Source organism: Bufo bufo, chromosome 1, assembly GCF_905171765.1.
Source record: "Bufo bufo chromosome 1, aBufBuf1.1, whole genome shotgun sequence".
NCBI lineage: Eukaryota > Metazoa > Chordata > Amphibia > Anura > Bufonidae > Bufo > Bufo bufo.
The window spans coordinates 406,505,740-406,520,980 of NC_053389.1; the positions used below are offsets into that span (position 1 = coordinate 406,505,740).

Consider the following 15,241-nt stretch of genomic DNA (forward strand, 5'->3'; position numbering starts at 1 on the left):
TGGAGATTATTTTTTTCATGCATTGCCTGTCTGTACTCTTTAAAGGGTTTTTTATACTGTTGATCTGTCCTCTGGATAGGTGATCAGTACCTGATTGGTGTGGGTCTGACACCTGGGACCCCCGCCAATCAGCTGTTTGAGAAGGCACCGGCCTATGCAGTACCACTATGGCCTTCGGAAGACCCTTTTAAGCCTCTTATCGCCTGAGTTAGCTGAGACAACCTGTGAAGCTGGGACATCATTCACATTGCGGTTCTAACATAAGTGAATAAGTTCCGTTTTTTAATTTTCCCTTTTGACCTGCAAAGAAGTTGTTCTGCTTGCGAACCACATTGGTTGTAAAATATTTCATGCTCACTGTATAGACTTTTTTTAATTCACATTTTGTTATTATTTTAACCATTTGCTATTTCTAGACATTAATTTATCAAATTTTGTCTTAATGGTACACGTATTAAATATTGTAATATCTCACTTCACAATATACAGGCCAAACCTCTTAACCAGGGTTCCTACGTTCTTAATAATAAACTACCTGCAAAACATCGGCTTGGAGCAGTCGCCAGTCAGCCTGACTCAACATTTGGAACTCCTAACCAGAACAACTCGGGAGAGGAACCTGGGGTAAGTGCAATGTAACCTGTTGCATGTATTTGATAAGGAAGTTCGTGTTTACAGACTGACCCCATAATGTCTTCACTGATTCAACCTGTAGAAAAGTGCTACCTATGCAAAGTTATTGTATTTTTTATTTTTGAAGCATACAAAATCTCAACGTACAGTTACAGCGGTTTTCCAGGATTTTGGTCCTAAAAGCAAATCATGCTCGCCTGCTTCTGCCATTCTGTTTTGGCACCATGGCTCAGTTTGGTGATCTTCTAGTCTCCAGCCTCTTTAATTCCTGCCAGCATAGTATCGTTTCAGCGGTGATGTGTCCCCAAGTAGCACATCACTGCTGGGTCACATGCTGTTTGGGGACACTTCTCGGCTGACGCCAGTCATAGGGTCATATACGCCTCTGCAGCCAATGGAGTGGTGAGGATAGGTTCTACACATTCTGGGAGCTCATTAAAAATGTCCATAAACCTGGAAAACCCATAAAGTCAGTGACACAAATGTATACTGGGATGTCTTAAATTAAAGCTTTAAAAAAGTGTTTTTTTAAAGGGGACCTGTGAGCTTGTAAGCTGCACTCAGGGCGCCAACTAGTGTCATGACAGACCAAGCTGATTTAGACTTCTGTAATGGCATTCAGTACTTTCAGATTACTGAACTGCTGTAGCACAGGAAGAGAGATGAATTCGATTCCATACGCAGCCCCCTGCTCCAGGTCATGATTGACATGCACAAAAACAAAGAAAACTGTCTGTCATTGTCTGGAGGTAGGGGGCTTCTGCAGGGGAGAAATCTAAAAGTACTGAATGCTCTCACAAGAGTAATAGACTGCTGTTTCACTATGTTGATGTCAGTGAGGGCAGCATATGGGAGCTCACAGGTTCCCTTTAAAGGGGTATTCCCATGACATACAATGGGGTCATATCGCTAGGACCTGCACCTACAAGGAGAACAGAACAGGGAAAGCTGTGGCTGGAGGACCCTGGATTTCCCTGGGTTCGTCCACCACCAAGTTCTGCTCCCTGCTGCTTCCATACAAGTGAATGGGAGCTCACTGCGCACGTGTGGCCCCTGCTCCGATTCATTTCTATTGGGCAGACTGAAATAGCCGAGCCAGGGCTCAGCTATTTTCGGCTGCGCATGTGCAGTGCGTCCCCCATTTATTTCCCCTCTCCTTTCTTGTTGTAGGTGCGGGTCCCAGAGGTGGGACCCACACCTATCAGACAATGGGGGCATATCCTAGCGATATGCCCCCATTGTATGTGATGGTAAAACCCTTTTAAGGAATTCTCAGCATACTAGGCACGCTCTCTTTTAGCAAAAGTTAAAGGGGTTTTACCATCATATACAATGGTGTTATGCCCCCAATGTCTGATAGGTGCGGGTTCCTTCTCTGGGACCCGCACCTACAATAAGAACAGAGCGGGGAAATGAATGGATGCATGCGCAGCCGCCCTCCCTCCATTCATTTCAATGGGGCCGCCTAAAATAGACGAGCTCTGGCTCGGCTATTTCCGTTTGCTCCATAGAAATAAATGGAAGCAGGGGCTGGGCGTCCCGGGGTCCTCCAGCCACAGCTATCCCTGCTCCGTTCTCCTTGTAGGTGCAGGTCTCAGAGGTGGGGCCTGCACCTATCAGACAATGAGGGGATATCCTAGCGATATGCCCCCATTGTATGTGATGGGAATACTCTTTTAAGTTTCCAATCTTGCTTTTAAAATGTCAAACTGCAAATAAAAGTCAATGTTCACCTGTGTATGTATTTATTATTTTCCAATATATGTCATCAGAAATAGTACATAAGTAAGCTTGCTGCAAGTATTGGGCTTCAGTCACACGTCCGTTGAACACTGTCTGTGAGATGCTGGACTGGCATCCTGCTTAGTGCAGGAGCGCACGGCGTCATTGGTTGCTATGACGCTGTGCGCTTTGTGCCGCCGCAGTACAGTAATACATTTGTTGATCAGTACCAGTGTATTACTGAACAGCGGCGTCGGCACAAAGTGCACGGCGTCATAGCAACCAATGGCGCCATCCGCTCCTGCACTAAGCAGAATGCCAGTCTGGAATGTCACGGACCGTGTTCCACGGACGTGTGAATGAAGCCTTAAGGGCTGTAGCACACGCAGAAAGCCCACCAAGGCAAGCGGATGGTAGTGAGCATGGCACTGTGCCACATTGCTTTATGGCATTAAGGTTTTTGTTGTTGAGCATAATATACCGTATATACATACTCAGATTTCTTTACGTTTGCCATTTGTTTATGTAGACTCTCCCACCTGTCTCCAAAATGGTTTACAGCTCTGCCGGCTCAAAGGTAGCAAATAAGAACCCCACAGGATCCAAACCTGTGGATGTGCAGGAAGCTCTGAAGAAGAAGCAGGTATAGTATATGCCTCCTCTGCTGTAATGGTACTGATTACGTGTGCATTGTGAGAACCTGAAATATAAATTGTCACCCCTTTCCATTTACCATGGCTTCAGTTACATGCTCTGTGTGAACAAATCCTGCCCTTATATTTTCTTCCACACATCGTCTCAATGGCTTTGCTTTACGGTAATATTCTCTAGAATCTCGGTCATTTCTCCGTTAATATTGAATTTTTAGCAAGTACCCACAGCCTGCCCCTCTTAACAGAAGATTCATACTTACCTGGCTTTTACAAGTTGGACAACCCCTTTTAACCTCTTTATTTTAGTTTAACATCATTTTAACTTTACTTCCAGGAGGCCTTAAAGCTCCAACAAGACATGAGGAAAAAGAAACAAGAAATGTTAGAAAAGCAAATTGAATATCAGAAGGTATGTGCTACATGTGCCAACCTGGTGATACTGGACATTGTCCTGTTTGTTCAGAAGGATCCAGCTTCTTGTGTATTGTGGTTGCCCAAAGGGGTTTTCTTGGTGTGGTATTGATGGGCTATCCTTGGGATGGGTCATCTGTATCTAATCAGTGGTGGGTCTGGCTCCCAGCACCCCTGTCGTTCAGCTGTTTAAAGAGGCTGCTAATCTCCGGACAGTTTACCAAGCACTGTACCTGTACATTGTATAGTGGCTGTGTTTGGTATTGCAGTCCTTTCAATTGAATGGGATTGAGCTGCATATAGGCTGATGTGCCCTTGGGCAGAGGCCCTGTCACCGTCGCAGGCCCGGCCTTGGATTTCAATGTCGTCAGTGCTCATAACGTCCTGGCGCTAGCCTTATGTCAGGACCTTCTGTGTAGGGCTCACAGCTGGCGCTGCCTCCTCCTGCTTACTGCACTGCTGCTGTGTCCTGCTTTTCCAAGGAGGTCATAGCAGCAGCATGGCAAAAAGGAGGAGGCGGTTCCAGCCTTGAGAGATGGAAATAACCTTTAAATGATGGTCACACTGTTTTGCACGCTCACCCCGTGGGTGCTACTTGGGAATGCACCCGTATTAACAGATTGTCCCCCTTTCACGATGTATCGCCCAGTAACCTGACTGCTCCACTCAGCATCTGCAGAGGCTTAGAGGATTTTACTGGCCTGGGAAAGACTAGGTCGCTCACAGGAGTGCATGCTCTTTAGTGCATAGTGGTTGTGTTTACTGTGAATAGCAATTTTGCTGTGCAGTTTTTGTTAGTTGAAAAGTCATTTATTACACACTTCAGTCTTCAGATCTCAAGTAGTAGTAGACGAGCTCACGTGATTTTGGAAAATAAGTTTGAGTATACATTTTTCCTGTAACATTCTGATTCGATTTTTGTAACCTGTGCATCCCATAAGCAATTTTAGCACCCCAAATTATTAAAAAAAAAAAATTTTCAGTATAGGCCTTCAATATCTGATTGGTGATGTTCCTACACCCAGCACTGGAACTATGCAGCTCTGTCCATTGTGTAATCAATGACGCTGGTTACTGCAACGCTACCCCCATTCAAGTGAATATGCAGTGAGCGGAGCTATGTAGTTCCAATGTATACTTCCGAAGCTGGTAGTGTGGGGCCACCACCAATCAGATATTGATGGCCTCATTATAATAAACCTGGAAAACATATTTATCTTGATCTGATTTTTTTTTTTTTCTTAACTCCATAAGATGTTGATATCAAAGCTTGAAAAAAACAAAAGCATGAAAGCAGAAGAAAGGACAGAGATTATGAAAACTCTGAAAGAACTTGATGAGAAAATTTCTCAGGTCAAAGATGAGTTGAAGACATTAGCTACTCCATCTAAAGTCAAGTCTAAAATTGAGGTAATGTATTCAGAATGAGTGTCAATTTATCTCCAATCCCTTCTATGTTTGTAAGGCTTGTGTTAAGATGATGTATTGTAGTACTTTGACTACACAGTGTGAGTTAGTGATCTAAACTTAATAATAATAATAATAATAATAATAATAATAATAATAAACAGATTTTGCTGAAAAAAATGTACTAACATGCGCATCTTGAGTACACATGATGTATTTTAGTGCCTAAGGGAGCAAAAAAAGACTATGGACACCTTTGCACTGATTTTTTTTATTTTTTTTTGTTCATTAGCTTCCTAAACGCAAATCTCTCATAGTTTTCATTAACAATTTCCTGCCATTGTGATACTGTGGAGTCTTTGGAACTCCGCTTAGCTGGCTGTCCTGTTAAATCTCTGGTAGGTGTGACAGCACACTACTATTGGGTTGTTGGCCCTCTCTGCTCTGCTCCTCCCTTCGCTTTGTGTGTTACTGATAGCAGCTGTGAGGGGGAGCATGTTATACAGGGCAGATCAGAGTGTGGAGAGAGGAGAAATCTTTTCAAAGGGGGGCAGTACACACATATTGGATAAGCTGTGTAAAAGTGTAATTACTTGCTATGCACAGCATCAGTGTCTGTCAGCAGAAAAGAGAAAAGATCTGTGGAAAAGAAAATAGTAAAGCATTGCTTTCTGTCATGAGGTACACTGTCTGTTTTCATGTTGCCTGTGGTTTGGGCAGCATGGACCTGTTGACTGGTTCCATTAAGTTAAAATAACTACTAACATAAGTAAATATATTTCTCGCTTATATCATTGGGGGACACAGACCATGGGTATAGCTGCTGGCTGCCACTAGGAGGCAACACTAGGCTGAAAACTGTTAGCTCCTCCCCTGCCAGCTATACCCCCTTCGGCCAGGAGAGAGCTCTCAGTTTTTAGCTTAGTGTCGTAGGAGGCAGACCCCCTTCTCTGCAGGGTGGCTGTTATTTTTATTTTATCTTATTTTATTTATTTATTTAAAATTTTATTTTTATTTCTCGTGCATGGCATTGGGGGACACAGCACCATGGGTGTATGTTCAACTACCACTAGGAGGCGACACTAGACATAAGTGTTGGCTCCTCCCCGTTGGGCTATAACCTCTCCACAGACACTAGGCAGCTCAGTCTTGTTCTAGTGTCCGTAGGAGGCAGACCTGACCTGCGTTTTTGTGCAGGTCATCCTACTATTTTATTTTTTTCTTCAATCATTTTTTCTTTCTCTTCTCTGCAGCTTCCGGCCTGCTGCAGGGGTGGCTCCATCGTGTTCCACTTTAATTGCCCCCCTGCGGGCGCGTACTCAGGTACCTGGCAGCCACCCAGTCCCCAAACTGCTTCCGCAGTGGCATTCCGGCAGTCCCACGGTTCCCGTGTTGAGTCCGCCGAGGGGGTGGTTACTGCTGCGCCTGAAGACCTCTGAGGGTGAGTATGTTAGATTAGGGATCCCACCCTCCTTCCCGGGCCTGGGTGCGTTCCCCCCTCATACTCCCTTCCCTGATACCTAATACAGCTCTCATTGCTGTGTGGGTAAATGCCTTGACTCTGATAAGTGCCTTGCCTCTGTTATAGGTTGTTTTTTTTTTCTTTCTCTCAGCTGTATCCTGGCCCCAGAAGCCCCCTGGCCTTCCGTTTTTTTCTCTCCCTGGGGGTCTCTTCTTCAGTTCTCTCCCCCACCTGGCCCCCGTTTGTCGCTGCAGTTCTGGGGCACTATCGCGATCGCGGCCATTCGCTCCCAGCCGCGCTCCACTAATTTAGTCCCTGGCTTTTCGGGCCTACTAGGCCGCAACTCCCTGCCCACTTTCTCCCTTCCCGATCTTACTCCGTCTCCTCCCCTCCATGGGGGGAGCCTGGGAGGGGCCTCTTCTGCCTGCCAAGTCGGCCCCAGGTTCCCTGCTCTCTCTGAGGGGCGGTTGTTCCTCTGGCTGTCGGCTCCTGCTCTCTCCGGTTGCCATCTTCTGCTCTGGATGCGCTGCACAGCTCCTGGGGTCCGGTAGGCAGCCTCTGGCTGAATTGCTCCGCAGGCTCCTTTCCCTCTCTCCCCTCTCGATTGCTGCATTCTCTGCAGCCCTGCCACCTGCTATATAGCTGCTGCAGCACCTCTTGGGAACTGTGGCATCCGGGGTCAGATAGGTCAGCCCTGCTGCTCTATGGGGCCTCCTATCCCAGACTCCCTACCGGCTCGCCACGTATTTTACGTGCGTCCGTTGTCTACGGAGGTTTCCACGTGGTCGCCTTGTCCCCCTTCCCACCCTTTTGTGTGTAGGTCCCCCCTGAATGGGCTCCCTCCATGTCGATCCATGGGAACCTTGCAATCCTGGCGGAGTCGCTGGAGCGCTACCTACAAATTGCGGTCTCCTTCCCCCCCTGAGCCACGCTCACGCTCAGATACAGGGTCACGCAAGGAGTAGCCCATGGACCAACCTCGGGTGGTCTCAACTAGCTTCCACTTCTCCTCGGGTCCCCCAGGACGGGCCTGAGGCTGGTGACGAAGCCTTCTCTGTCAGTTGCCTCTGGGGAACACCTCTGCACCGATTCCCTCGGAACAGAGCATCAGGCGGTCTTCCACCATGCAGAATCCCTCTGCGTGGTCAAGTCAAACGTGCATGGTGGTACCTACCCTACCAGGTTTGGTGCCCCTCTAGTGGACTTTCGGATGGCGCTCTCCTGCCTGCACAGGTAATTTCCGCACTGGTAAGGCAGCCGTCACCGTGCTTAGCAACTGGGACACCTACACGGTGTCTCTGGTATGTATGCCCTCGTCGGCTGTACACGACAGACCTTCCCGGTTCCACCTATCCAGGGGCTATGTTCTAGGCAAGCTGATAATTGAGGCAAACGCCACTTGTAGTGTTGGCAACCCTTCTCGGCCTCTAAAGGTTCTTTTGTAATGCCTGTACCAGAGAATACAGGCTGGCTTCTATGCCGTGGCGATTACATCTGTCTGTTTCCAGTTGCCTTGTTACTTTCATAGGTAGAGTTCCTGCTGACTGGCTATGGTGTTCCATGCGGCACTATTTCCCCCTACCGGGCGAGATATACAGGCCGCCTTCAATTGCCGTAGCAATTGCACTGGTCTGTTTCCAGCCACCTTGCTCCCTTCATGGGTAGAGTCCCTACACCATCTCCTGATGCAGCCGTTACACCTGTCTGGTTCTATGGTGTACTATGCGGCCCTGTTTCCCTCTTTTTAGGTGAAATAGAGGGCATTCTTCAGTTGCCATTGCACTTACCTAGTTGTGGTGTGCACCTGTCGTTCCTTGTGGTACCGTGCGGCCCTATTTTTCCCTTCCCGAGCGAAATATAGGTGCCATAGCTTACGTGGCAGCCGTTGCACTTCTGGTCCTAGGGTGCTCCATGCGGCCACATCGCTCTAATCTTAGACCTAGTACCTCAGCCATCTCCAGATGCTGTACCCATTGCACCTCTCTGGTCGTATCTCTGCACTACACAGCCGTATTTCTACCTTACAGGTTGAGGACCTGTACCCTCCAAATGCGGTCGCATTCCTGGATGCTGTGGCTTTGTTTCCACCCTCCTTAGTGTGCAACATGCAGCCACTTTACCTCGGTTTTAGGCGTGTATTTTTAGTACCCACGGTGAGTAGACCGGTGACGCTTATTCCACCGCTCTGCCTCCCACAAGAAGACAAAGTGGACCAGGAGGGCTTGACCTTCCTGCTCCCCCCAGCAATGGGGCCACCTATTCCCGCCCTTCAACCCAGTGCCTGTCACTTGTGCCAGGGACTGAAGAGGTGGCCCCACTGGTCCATATCAGAAGGGTGAAGAACACAGATGAAGGCAGGTAAGTATGTCTGTCTGTGTTCTGTGTAACCAAGGGACTGGATTCTCTATTATTGGGAGACACAGATTATACCTAGAGATCTGTCTGCAGGGCACCGCCGACACAGGGGGGAGTTAATTCAGCATGTGCGGCGGCTTTTTCTCTTCCAGCCTCAGCGATTCGCGGGCGGCGGCGCTGCGCTTGCCGCCGCCCTCCCCCCTCTTTTTCTGATCCTGGGAGAGATCTCCCATTTATACATTCAACTTGGCTGGGACCCCTTCTCTGGAATCCCAGCAGCGGGGGGAACGGAGCTTCGTGCCGTCGGTCCGTTCTTCCGCCGGGCGGCTGGAGGGGGGCGGAGCCCAATTTTCCCTTCTTGGCCGCAGTTTACACCACACACAGCATTAGCACTTATGTACTTAGCAGTGCTACTGAATATAAATTAGCTCTTTGGAATGAATATGTGACTGTAACATTATCATATGTATCCTCCGGATAGCCCTCGTGTCATGTTTTGTATATTTTTAGCTGTATAATCATGTATTTGTGCACCTATTTATATCATCATGAGGACCAGCATATGAATATAATTTTTTTTTATTTAATTTTTTTCTTTCTGTATATTATGTCTTGTCAGCCTGATGAAGGGCGATTATTAAGCCTGAAACGTTGCAACTGACATACCACCTATTCCGGCGGAAATAACATGAAATAAAATCATTTATTATCACTACTTAAGGAGTGCTGTCTAAATATTTGAGACATTTACAGTTCTGGAGGTGGAGCTTTAGAACACAACCTGGACGTGCACCCACCCTTGCCATTCTACGAATAGAGTGCTGTGTCCTATTTTCCTGTATGGAGCCTAATTTTCCCGCCACGCTTCCCTTCCTGCCTGCTCCATCCGGAAGCACCTCGGCCGTGCGTGCGTTTCCAGCCTGAGAGGAACGTCTTCTCGCCTCAGACCACCTCCCCACCGCATCCTACTCCTGGGGACACTTTCCAGCAAGGGTTAAACTGCTCCACTCTGGTAGGACCAGCGCTGCTCCCCTCCTCCTGTACCCTCTCTGGCTCCCTGACACAGGTCATGTCGGACCCAGCGGATCCCACGCCCCAGGTCCTTGGTAGGGCTACCCATTATGCCTGCACTTCATGTAATGTGAAGTTTCCTAGGGGTCAGGCGAACCCCCTCTGTGCCTCATGCCAGGCCACCCAGAGCGTGCCGCCTCAGTCGCAGTTCACTGACGTGCACCCTTCTGCTGAAAGTATGGAACCGGAATGGGTCAAATCCCTGTCCCGGGCGGTGACTGATCTATCTAAGATCTCCCAATCCACCCTTTCCTTAATGGGTCGCTTGGTGGAGACGTAGTCACCTGCGCAACCTGCTCTCTCCCAGGGTGACCCATCCAGGAGCAGACACCTCAGCAAGCGTCCCCGGCAGGAACGCCTCCCCTCCTCGGATGCATTGCGTTCGCCTCCCCCCGGTTCGCTGTCCAGGGCATCCTCGTTGGTTGGGGACCCTTCGTCCGGAGGAGAACTCGCCGAGTCGGATACAGATCTGGATCCGGACCGCTCATCCCACATGACCGCCTTAGTGGACCGTCTGGTCTCGGCAATCCGGGACACCTTTCAACTTCAAGAGGAGGGCCACTCCTCCAGTCACCAGGGAGTTTCTTTCCCGCGTAACAAGCAGGCTCCCAAGTCATTCCCGGTACATGACTACTTTTCCATTCTCACCGCTAAAGCGTGGGAACAGCCAGGTTCACGTTTCCTGATCCCCAAGCAGCTGGATCTTCTTTATCCGTTCCCCCCGTATTGGGTGGGTAAGTTGTCTTCCCTTCCGATGGTAGACCCGCCGGTGGCTCGCCTGGCCAAGAATACCACTATTCCGGTTGCGGGCGGCTCCTCTCTTGTGGACCGGCGGGTTGATATTTTCTGCCACCGGTTCGGCACTCCGTCCCATTTTCGCTTCAGTGTGGGTGTCTAAGGTGGTTTCTGAATGGGCCCTGCGCTTACATCAGGACTTAGACTCGGACCTTTCCTGTACAGAACTCCAGGCTCTGGTGGCCCAGATATCCCAGGTGGGTAAGTACCTTTGCGAGGCGGCTCTGAACACGGGCTCCATGGTCGCGTGGTCCTCTGCCTTTGCTGTCTCCATTCGGCGGGAACTCTGGTTAAAGGCCTGGCAGGCCAATTCCTCTTCCAAGCGTTCCGTTCTCTCCCTTCCTTTCGCTGGTTCTCGTCTTTTTGGGGCCAAACTTGACAAAATCATTTGAGGCCACGGGTGGCAAAAGCACCCATCTTCCGCAGCCCAAACCCAAGCGTTCTTCCCGACCGTGTCCTTCCGTGCCACGCCAGTCCTTCCGCAGCTTCACGGGCACCCGCCCGGCGGCTCCCTCGACTGCAAGGCAGCCCACCCAGGAGCAACAGCGGAAGCCTTTTCATTTAAGCCACAGCCCGTCTGGCGTTCCCGAGCCCAGCCCCAGCGCTCTTCCTCTGGCAAGCAATCCCCAGCATGAAGGTGCGCCCCCACCTTCCTGGGTGGGGGGTCGGCTCCTTCATTTTCAGGAGGTTTGGCAGGCCCACATCTCAGACACCTGGGCGCTCAAGGTGGTTACTTCGGGCTACAAGTAGGAGTTCAATTCCATGCCTCCAAACAGTTTTTTTCTGTCCCGTCTCAGGCGGGAGCCTTCTTTCAGGTGGTTCAAGATCTGCTGGTCAGGGGAGTCATCTCCCATGTTCTGGCAAGGGAGCGGTTTTCCGGTTTTTACTCCAACCTCTTCATTGTGCCCAAGAAGGAGGGAGCGGTCCGCCCGTGTTGGACCTCAAGATGGTAAACCGTTACCTTTGAGTGCGCAGTTTTCACAAGGAGTCTCTTCGCTCCGTGATAGCTTCCTTGGCGCAAGGGGAATGGCTGACTTCCGTGGATATCCAGGACGCCTACCTGCACGTCCCCATCGCCATTGCCCACCAGCGTTTTTTGTGCTTTGTGGTCCACTCGGACCACTACCAGTTCGTCGCCCTGCCGTTTGGTCTGGCGACTGCGCCGAGGGTGTTTACTAAGGTGCTCATTCTGCTTATGGGCCTTCTTCGCTCCAGAGGCATCACCTTGATTCCGTACCTGGACGACATTCTCATCAAAGCGTCGTCGTTCCGGCAGTGCGAGGAGAGTCTGCAGATCACCTTGGACACTCTCGCCCGCTTTGGGTGGATAGTGAACCTTTGGAAATCCTCCCTGGTCCCGTCCACTCAGATTCGGTTCCTCGGTATGATTCTGGACTCCGGGGCAGCTCGGGTGCATCTTCCAGCGGACAAGGTGAAGGACCTTCGCAGCGCGGTGCTCCAGTTGATTTGGCAGCGCACAGTCTCCATCCGGGCTTGTATGCGGGTGTTGGGTCTTATGGTGGCCTCATTCGAGGTGGTGCCATTCGCTCAATTTCACACACCGTCTTTTCAGCGAGCGATCCTCTCGACCTGGGACAGGTCCCAGGAGTCCTTGGATCGTCTGTTTTCCATTCCTCAACAGGTTCGGTCAGACCTCCATTGGTGGCTCTCCCAAACTTACCTGGAGGTGGGGAAGTCTTTCCTTCAGATCAGATGGACGGTCATTACGACCGACGCCAGTCTTCAGGGTTAGGGAGGGGTCTTCGGCACTCGGACTGCCCAGGGCGTATGGTCTCCGTCTGAGTCCAGACTATCCATCAATGTCTTGGAGCTTCATGCGATTTTCCTCTCACTGCGCCATTGGTCTCCCCTCCTGCGGGCCTTCATGTCAGAGTCCAGTCGGACAATGCCACAGCTGTGGCGTATGTCAACCATCAGGGAGGGGACTCGCAGCTCGAACGTCATGTCGGAAGCGGCAAGGATCCTCAGGTGGGCGGAGACCCATGTTCCGGCCCTGTCGGCGGTTCACATTCCCGGCGTGGTCAATTGGACGGCAGATTTCCTGAGCCGGACGACGATAGACCCCGTGGAATGGTCTCTCCATCCGGAAGTATTCAACGCCCTCTGTCATCGCTGGGGACGGCCGGACGTGGATCTGATGGCCTCCGGCCTCAATCGCAAGCTTCCGTGCTACTTCGCCCGTGCAAGGGATCCCGCGGCTTGCGGAGTGGACGCTCTCATGGCGCCGTGGGACGGGTTCACGTTCTTCTATGTCTTTCCGCCGTTGTCCCTCCTGCCTCGGATTCTCCGCAGGATCAAGTGGGAGGGCGTTAATACCCTGCTGATCGCTCCGGACTGGCCGCGCCAAGCATGGTATTTCGCATCTTGTCCTCCTACTAGGGAACATTCCATACCCGCTCCCTCTCAGACCCGATCTTCTGTCGCAAGGGCCCGTCTTCCACCCGAGTTTAGATACTCTACGTTTGACGGCGTGGCTCTTGAAACCTTCCTTTTGAAGCAGTGGGGTTTTTCCGATGCGGTGGTTCGGACGCTCATTCGGGCCAGGAAACCTATCTATTATAGAACCTGGAAGTCCTTCCTTTGTTTCTGTGAAGAGCGGGACCTATCTCCCAGATCCTTCTCCATGCCGGTTGTTTTGGCTTTCCTTCAGTCTGGACTGGAACTGGGCATGGCGCTCAGCTCCTTGAAGGGCCAGGTGTCGGCCCTTTCTATTTTCTTTCAACGATCCTTGGCGGGACTGGGTCCTGTTAAGACCTTCCTTCAGGGCGTTGCGCACTCTGCTCCGCCTTACCGTCCCCCGCTTCATCCGTGGGATCTCCACTTGATATTGGAGGTTCTGCAAGCTTCTCCTTTCGAACCCCTGCGGGAGGCTTCCCTCCGTCTGCTGTCCTGGAAAGTGGCCTTCCTGGTGGCCATCACTTCCATACGAAGAGTTTCAGAGTTGGCAGCTCTGTCATGCCGTGAACTATTCCTAGTCTTTCATCAGGACAAGGTGGTCCTCCGTCCGGTCCCTTCCTTTTTTCCCAAGGTAGTGTCGGTTTTTCACCTCAATGAGGACATTGTCCTGCTGTCCCTTTGTCCTGGGCCCTCCCATCCGAGAGAGGTGTTGTTGCACCGTTTGGATGTGGTGCGGGCTCTGCGAATTTACTTTTCAGCCGTGCCCCCTTCCGGCGCACGGACGCCTTGTTCGTCCTTCCAGAGGGTTCTAGGAAGGGATTGGCAGCTTCGAAGGTGACTATCTCCCGATGGATTCGCTCCACCATTTTGGAATGTTACCGTGTTCGGGACAGGACGCCCCCTCCGGGGATCACGTCCCACTCTACCAGGGCACTTGGATCCTCCTGGGCTCACTTCCACTAGGCGTCAGCGGCTCAGTTGTGTAAAGCCGTGACCTGGTCCTCCCTCCACACTTTTACGAGGTTTTACAGGGTCTACACTCTCTTGCTTCTGCGGACGCCGCTCTGGGCCGCCTGGTCTTGCAGTCCGCGGTGTGATGACTGTCACAAGGTTCTCTACCTTCTTCACTCTGTTTTTGTATTCCCTCCACAGGGACTGCTTTGGGACGTCCCATGGTCTGTGTCCCCCAATGATATAAGCGAGAAAACGAGATTTTGTGAAACTCTCCTGTAAAATCTGTTTCTCGCTTGATTCATTGGGGGACACAGCACCCACCCCTGTTTGGGTCCGTTGACCGTGTGCATTTGGTTTTTGTAATATCCTTCTGCTTCTCCTACTGCTTTTGCACGAACTGAGAGCTCTCTCCTGGCCGGAGCGGGTATAGCTGGCGGAGGAGGAGCTAACAGTTTTCAGCCTAGTGTCTCCTCCTAGTGGCAGCAAGCAGCTATACCCATGGTCTGTGTCCCCCACCCCCCAATGAATCAAGCGAGAAACAGATTTTACAGATGAGTTTCACAAAATCTCATTTTTATTTTCCATTATATAAAAAGGTTCCTAGACTTTTAAGATACATACACAAGAATCTGGAGATTTTCAGCATAAGAAAATTATATTTTTATATATATATATATATATATATATATATATATATATATATATATATATATATATATATATATATTTTGTGTGTGTTAATGATCTGCTCTTGCCTATAGGCCCAGAAGGAGCTTTTGGACGCAGAGATGGATTTCCACAAACGACTTTCCTCAGGAGAAGATACAACAGAATTGAGGAAAAAGCTCAATCAGTTACAAGTTGAGGTATTTACCCTTTTTTTCACTAATATCTATAATTTTATTTTATTTTTTACTTTGAACATGTTATTAGGTTAATTGAACTATGGCTTGGGATATATTTAATATAACACATACCAAAAGGATTTTTATAATGTTTTTTATTTTTTATTTTTTTATGATGAAAACAATTTTTCCAATACCTTCTATAAGATCACAAGAAGTTACAGGCCCAAACCTGAGACTTGCCTATTGATGCCAGTGGTGAGGTCTACTGTTTGTTTTGACATAACTTTACATCACAGGTCAAGTTAGTGTATGAAGTTGGCTTGGGAGCAGGACCACCTCCGTTCATGGTAGGATATGACTCTCGAAAGGTTCGAGGGGGGAAAAAATAATAATAAATAAATAAAAATTGTCACTGAAATTGGCTTGGTTCCTAAGAGGTTAAATGGGGTTCTCCAACAATTAAAAAATAGTTGAGAAATGGGGGGATTGGCCAGCAGCCAAGATGGCTGAAC

General features: G+C 49.7%; 1 protein-coding gene across 2 annotated transcripts in view; it reads left to right on the forward strand.

Moving 5' to 3' along the window:
- RBM27 (RNA binding motif protein 27) overlaps nucleotides 1-15,241 on the forward strand; it is a 102,387-nt gene that overhangs the window by 65,200 nt on the left and 21,946 nt on the right. For both annotated transcript variants that reach the window (XM_040406166.1, XM_040406173.1), the window contains 5 exons: nucleotides 490-624; nucleotides 2,885-2,998; nucleotides 3,343-3,417; nucleotides 4,674-4,829; nucleotides 14,643-14,747. In XM_040406166.1, the coding sequence (XP_040262100.1) occupies nucleotides 490-624; nucleotides 2,885-2,998; nucleotides 3,343-3,417; nucleotides 4,674-4,829; nucleotides 14,643-14,747 (585 nt within the window). The remainder of the gene's footprint in view (nucleotides 1-489; nucleotides 625-2,884; nucleotides 2,999-3,342; nucleotides 3,418-4,673; nucleotides 4,830-14,642; nucleotides 14,748-15,241) is intronic.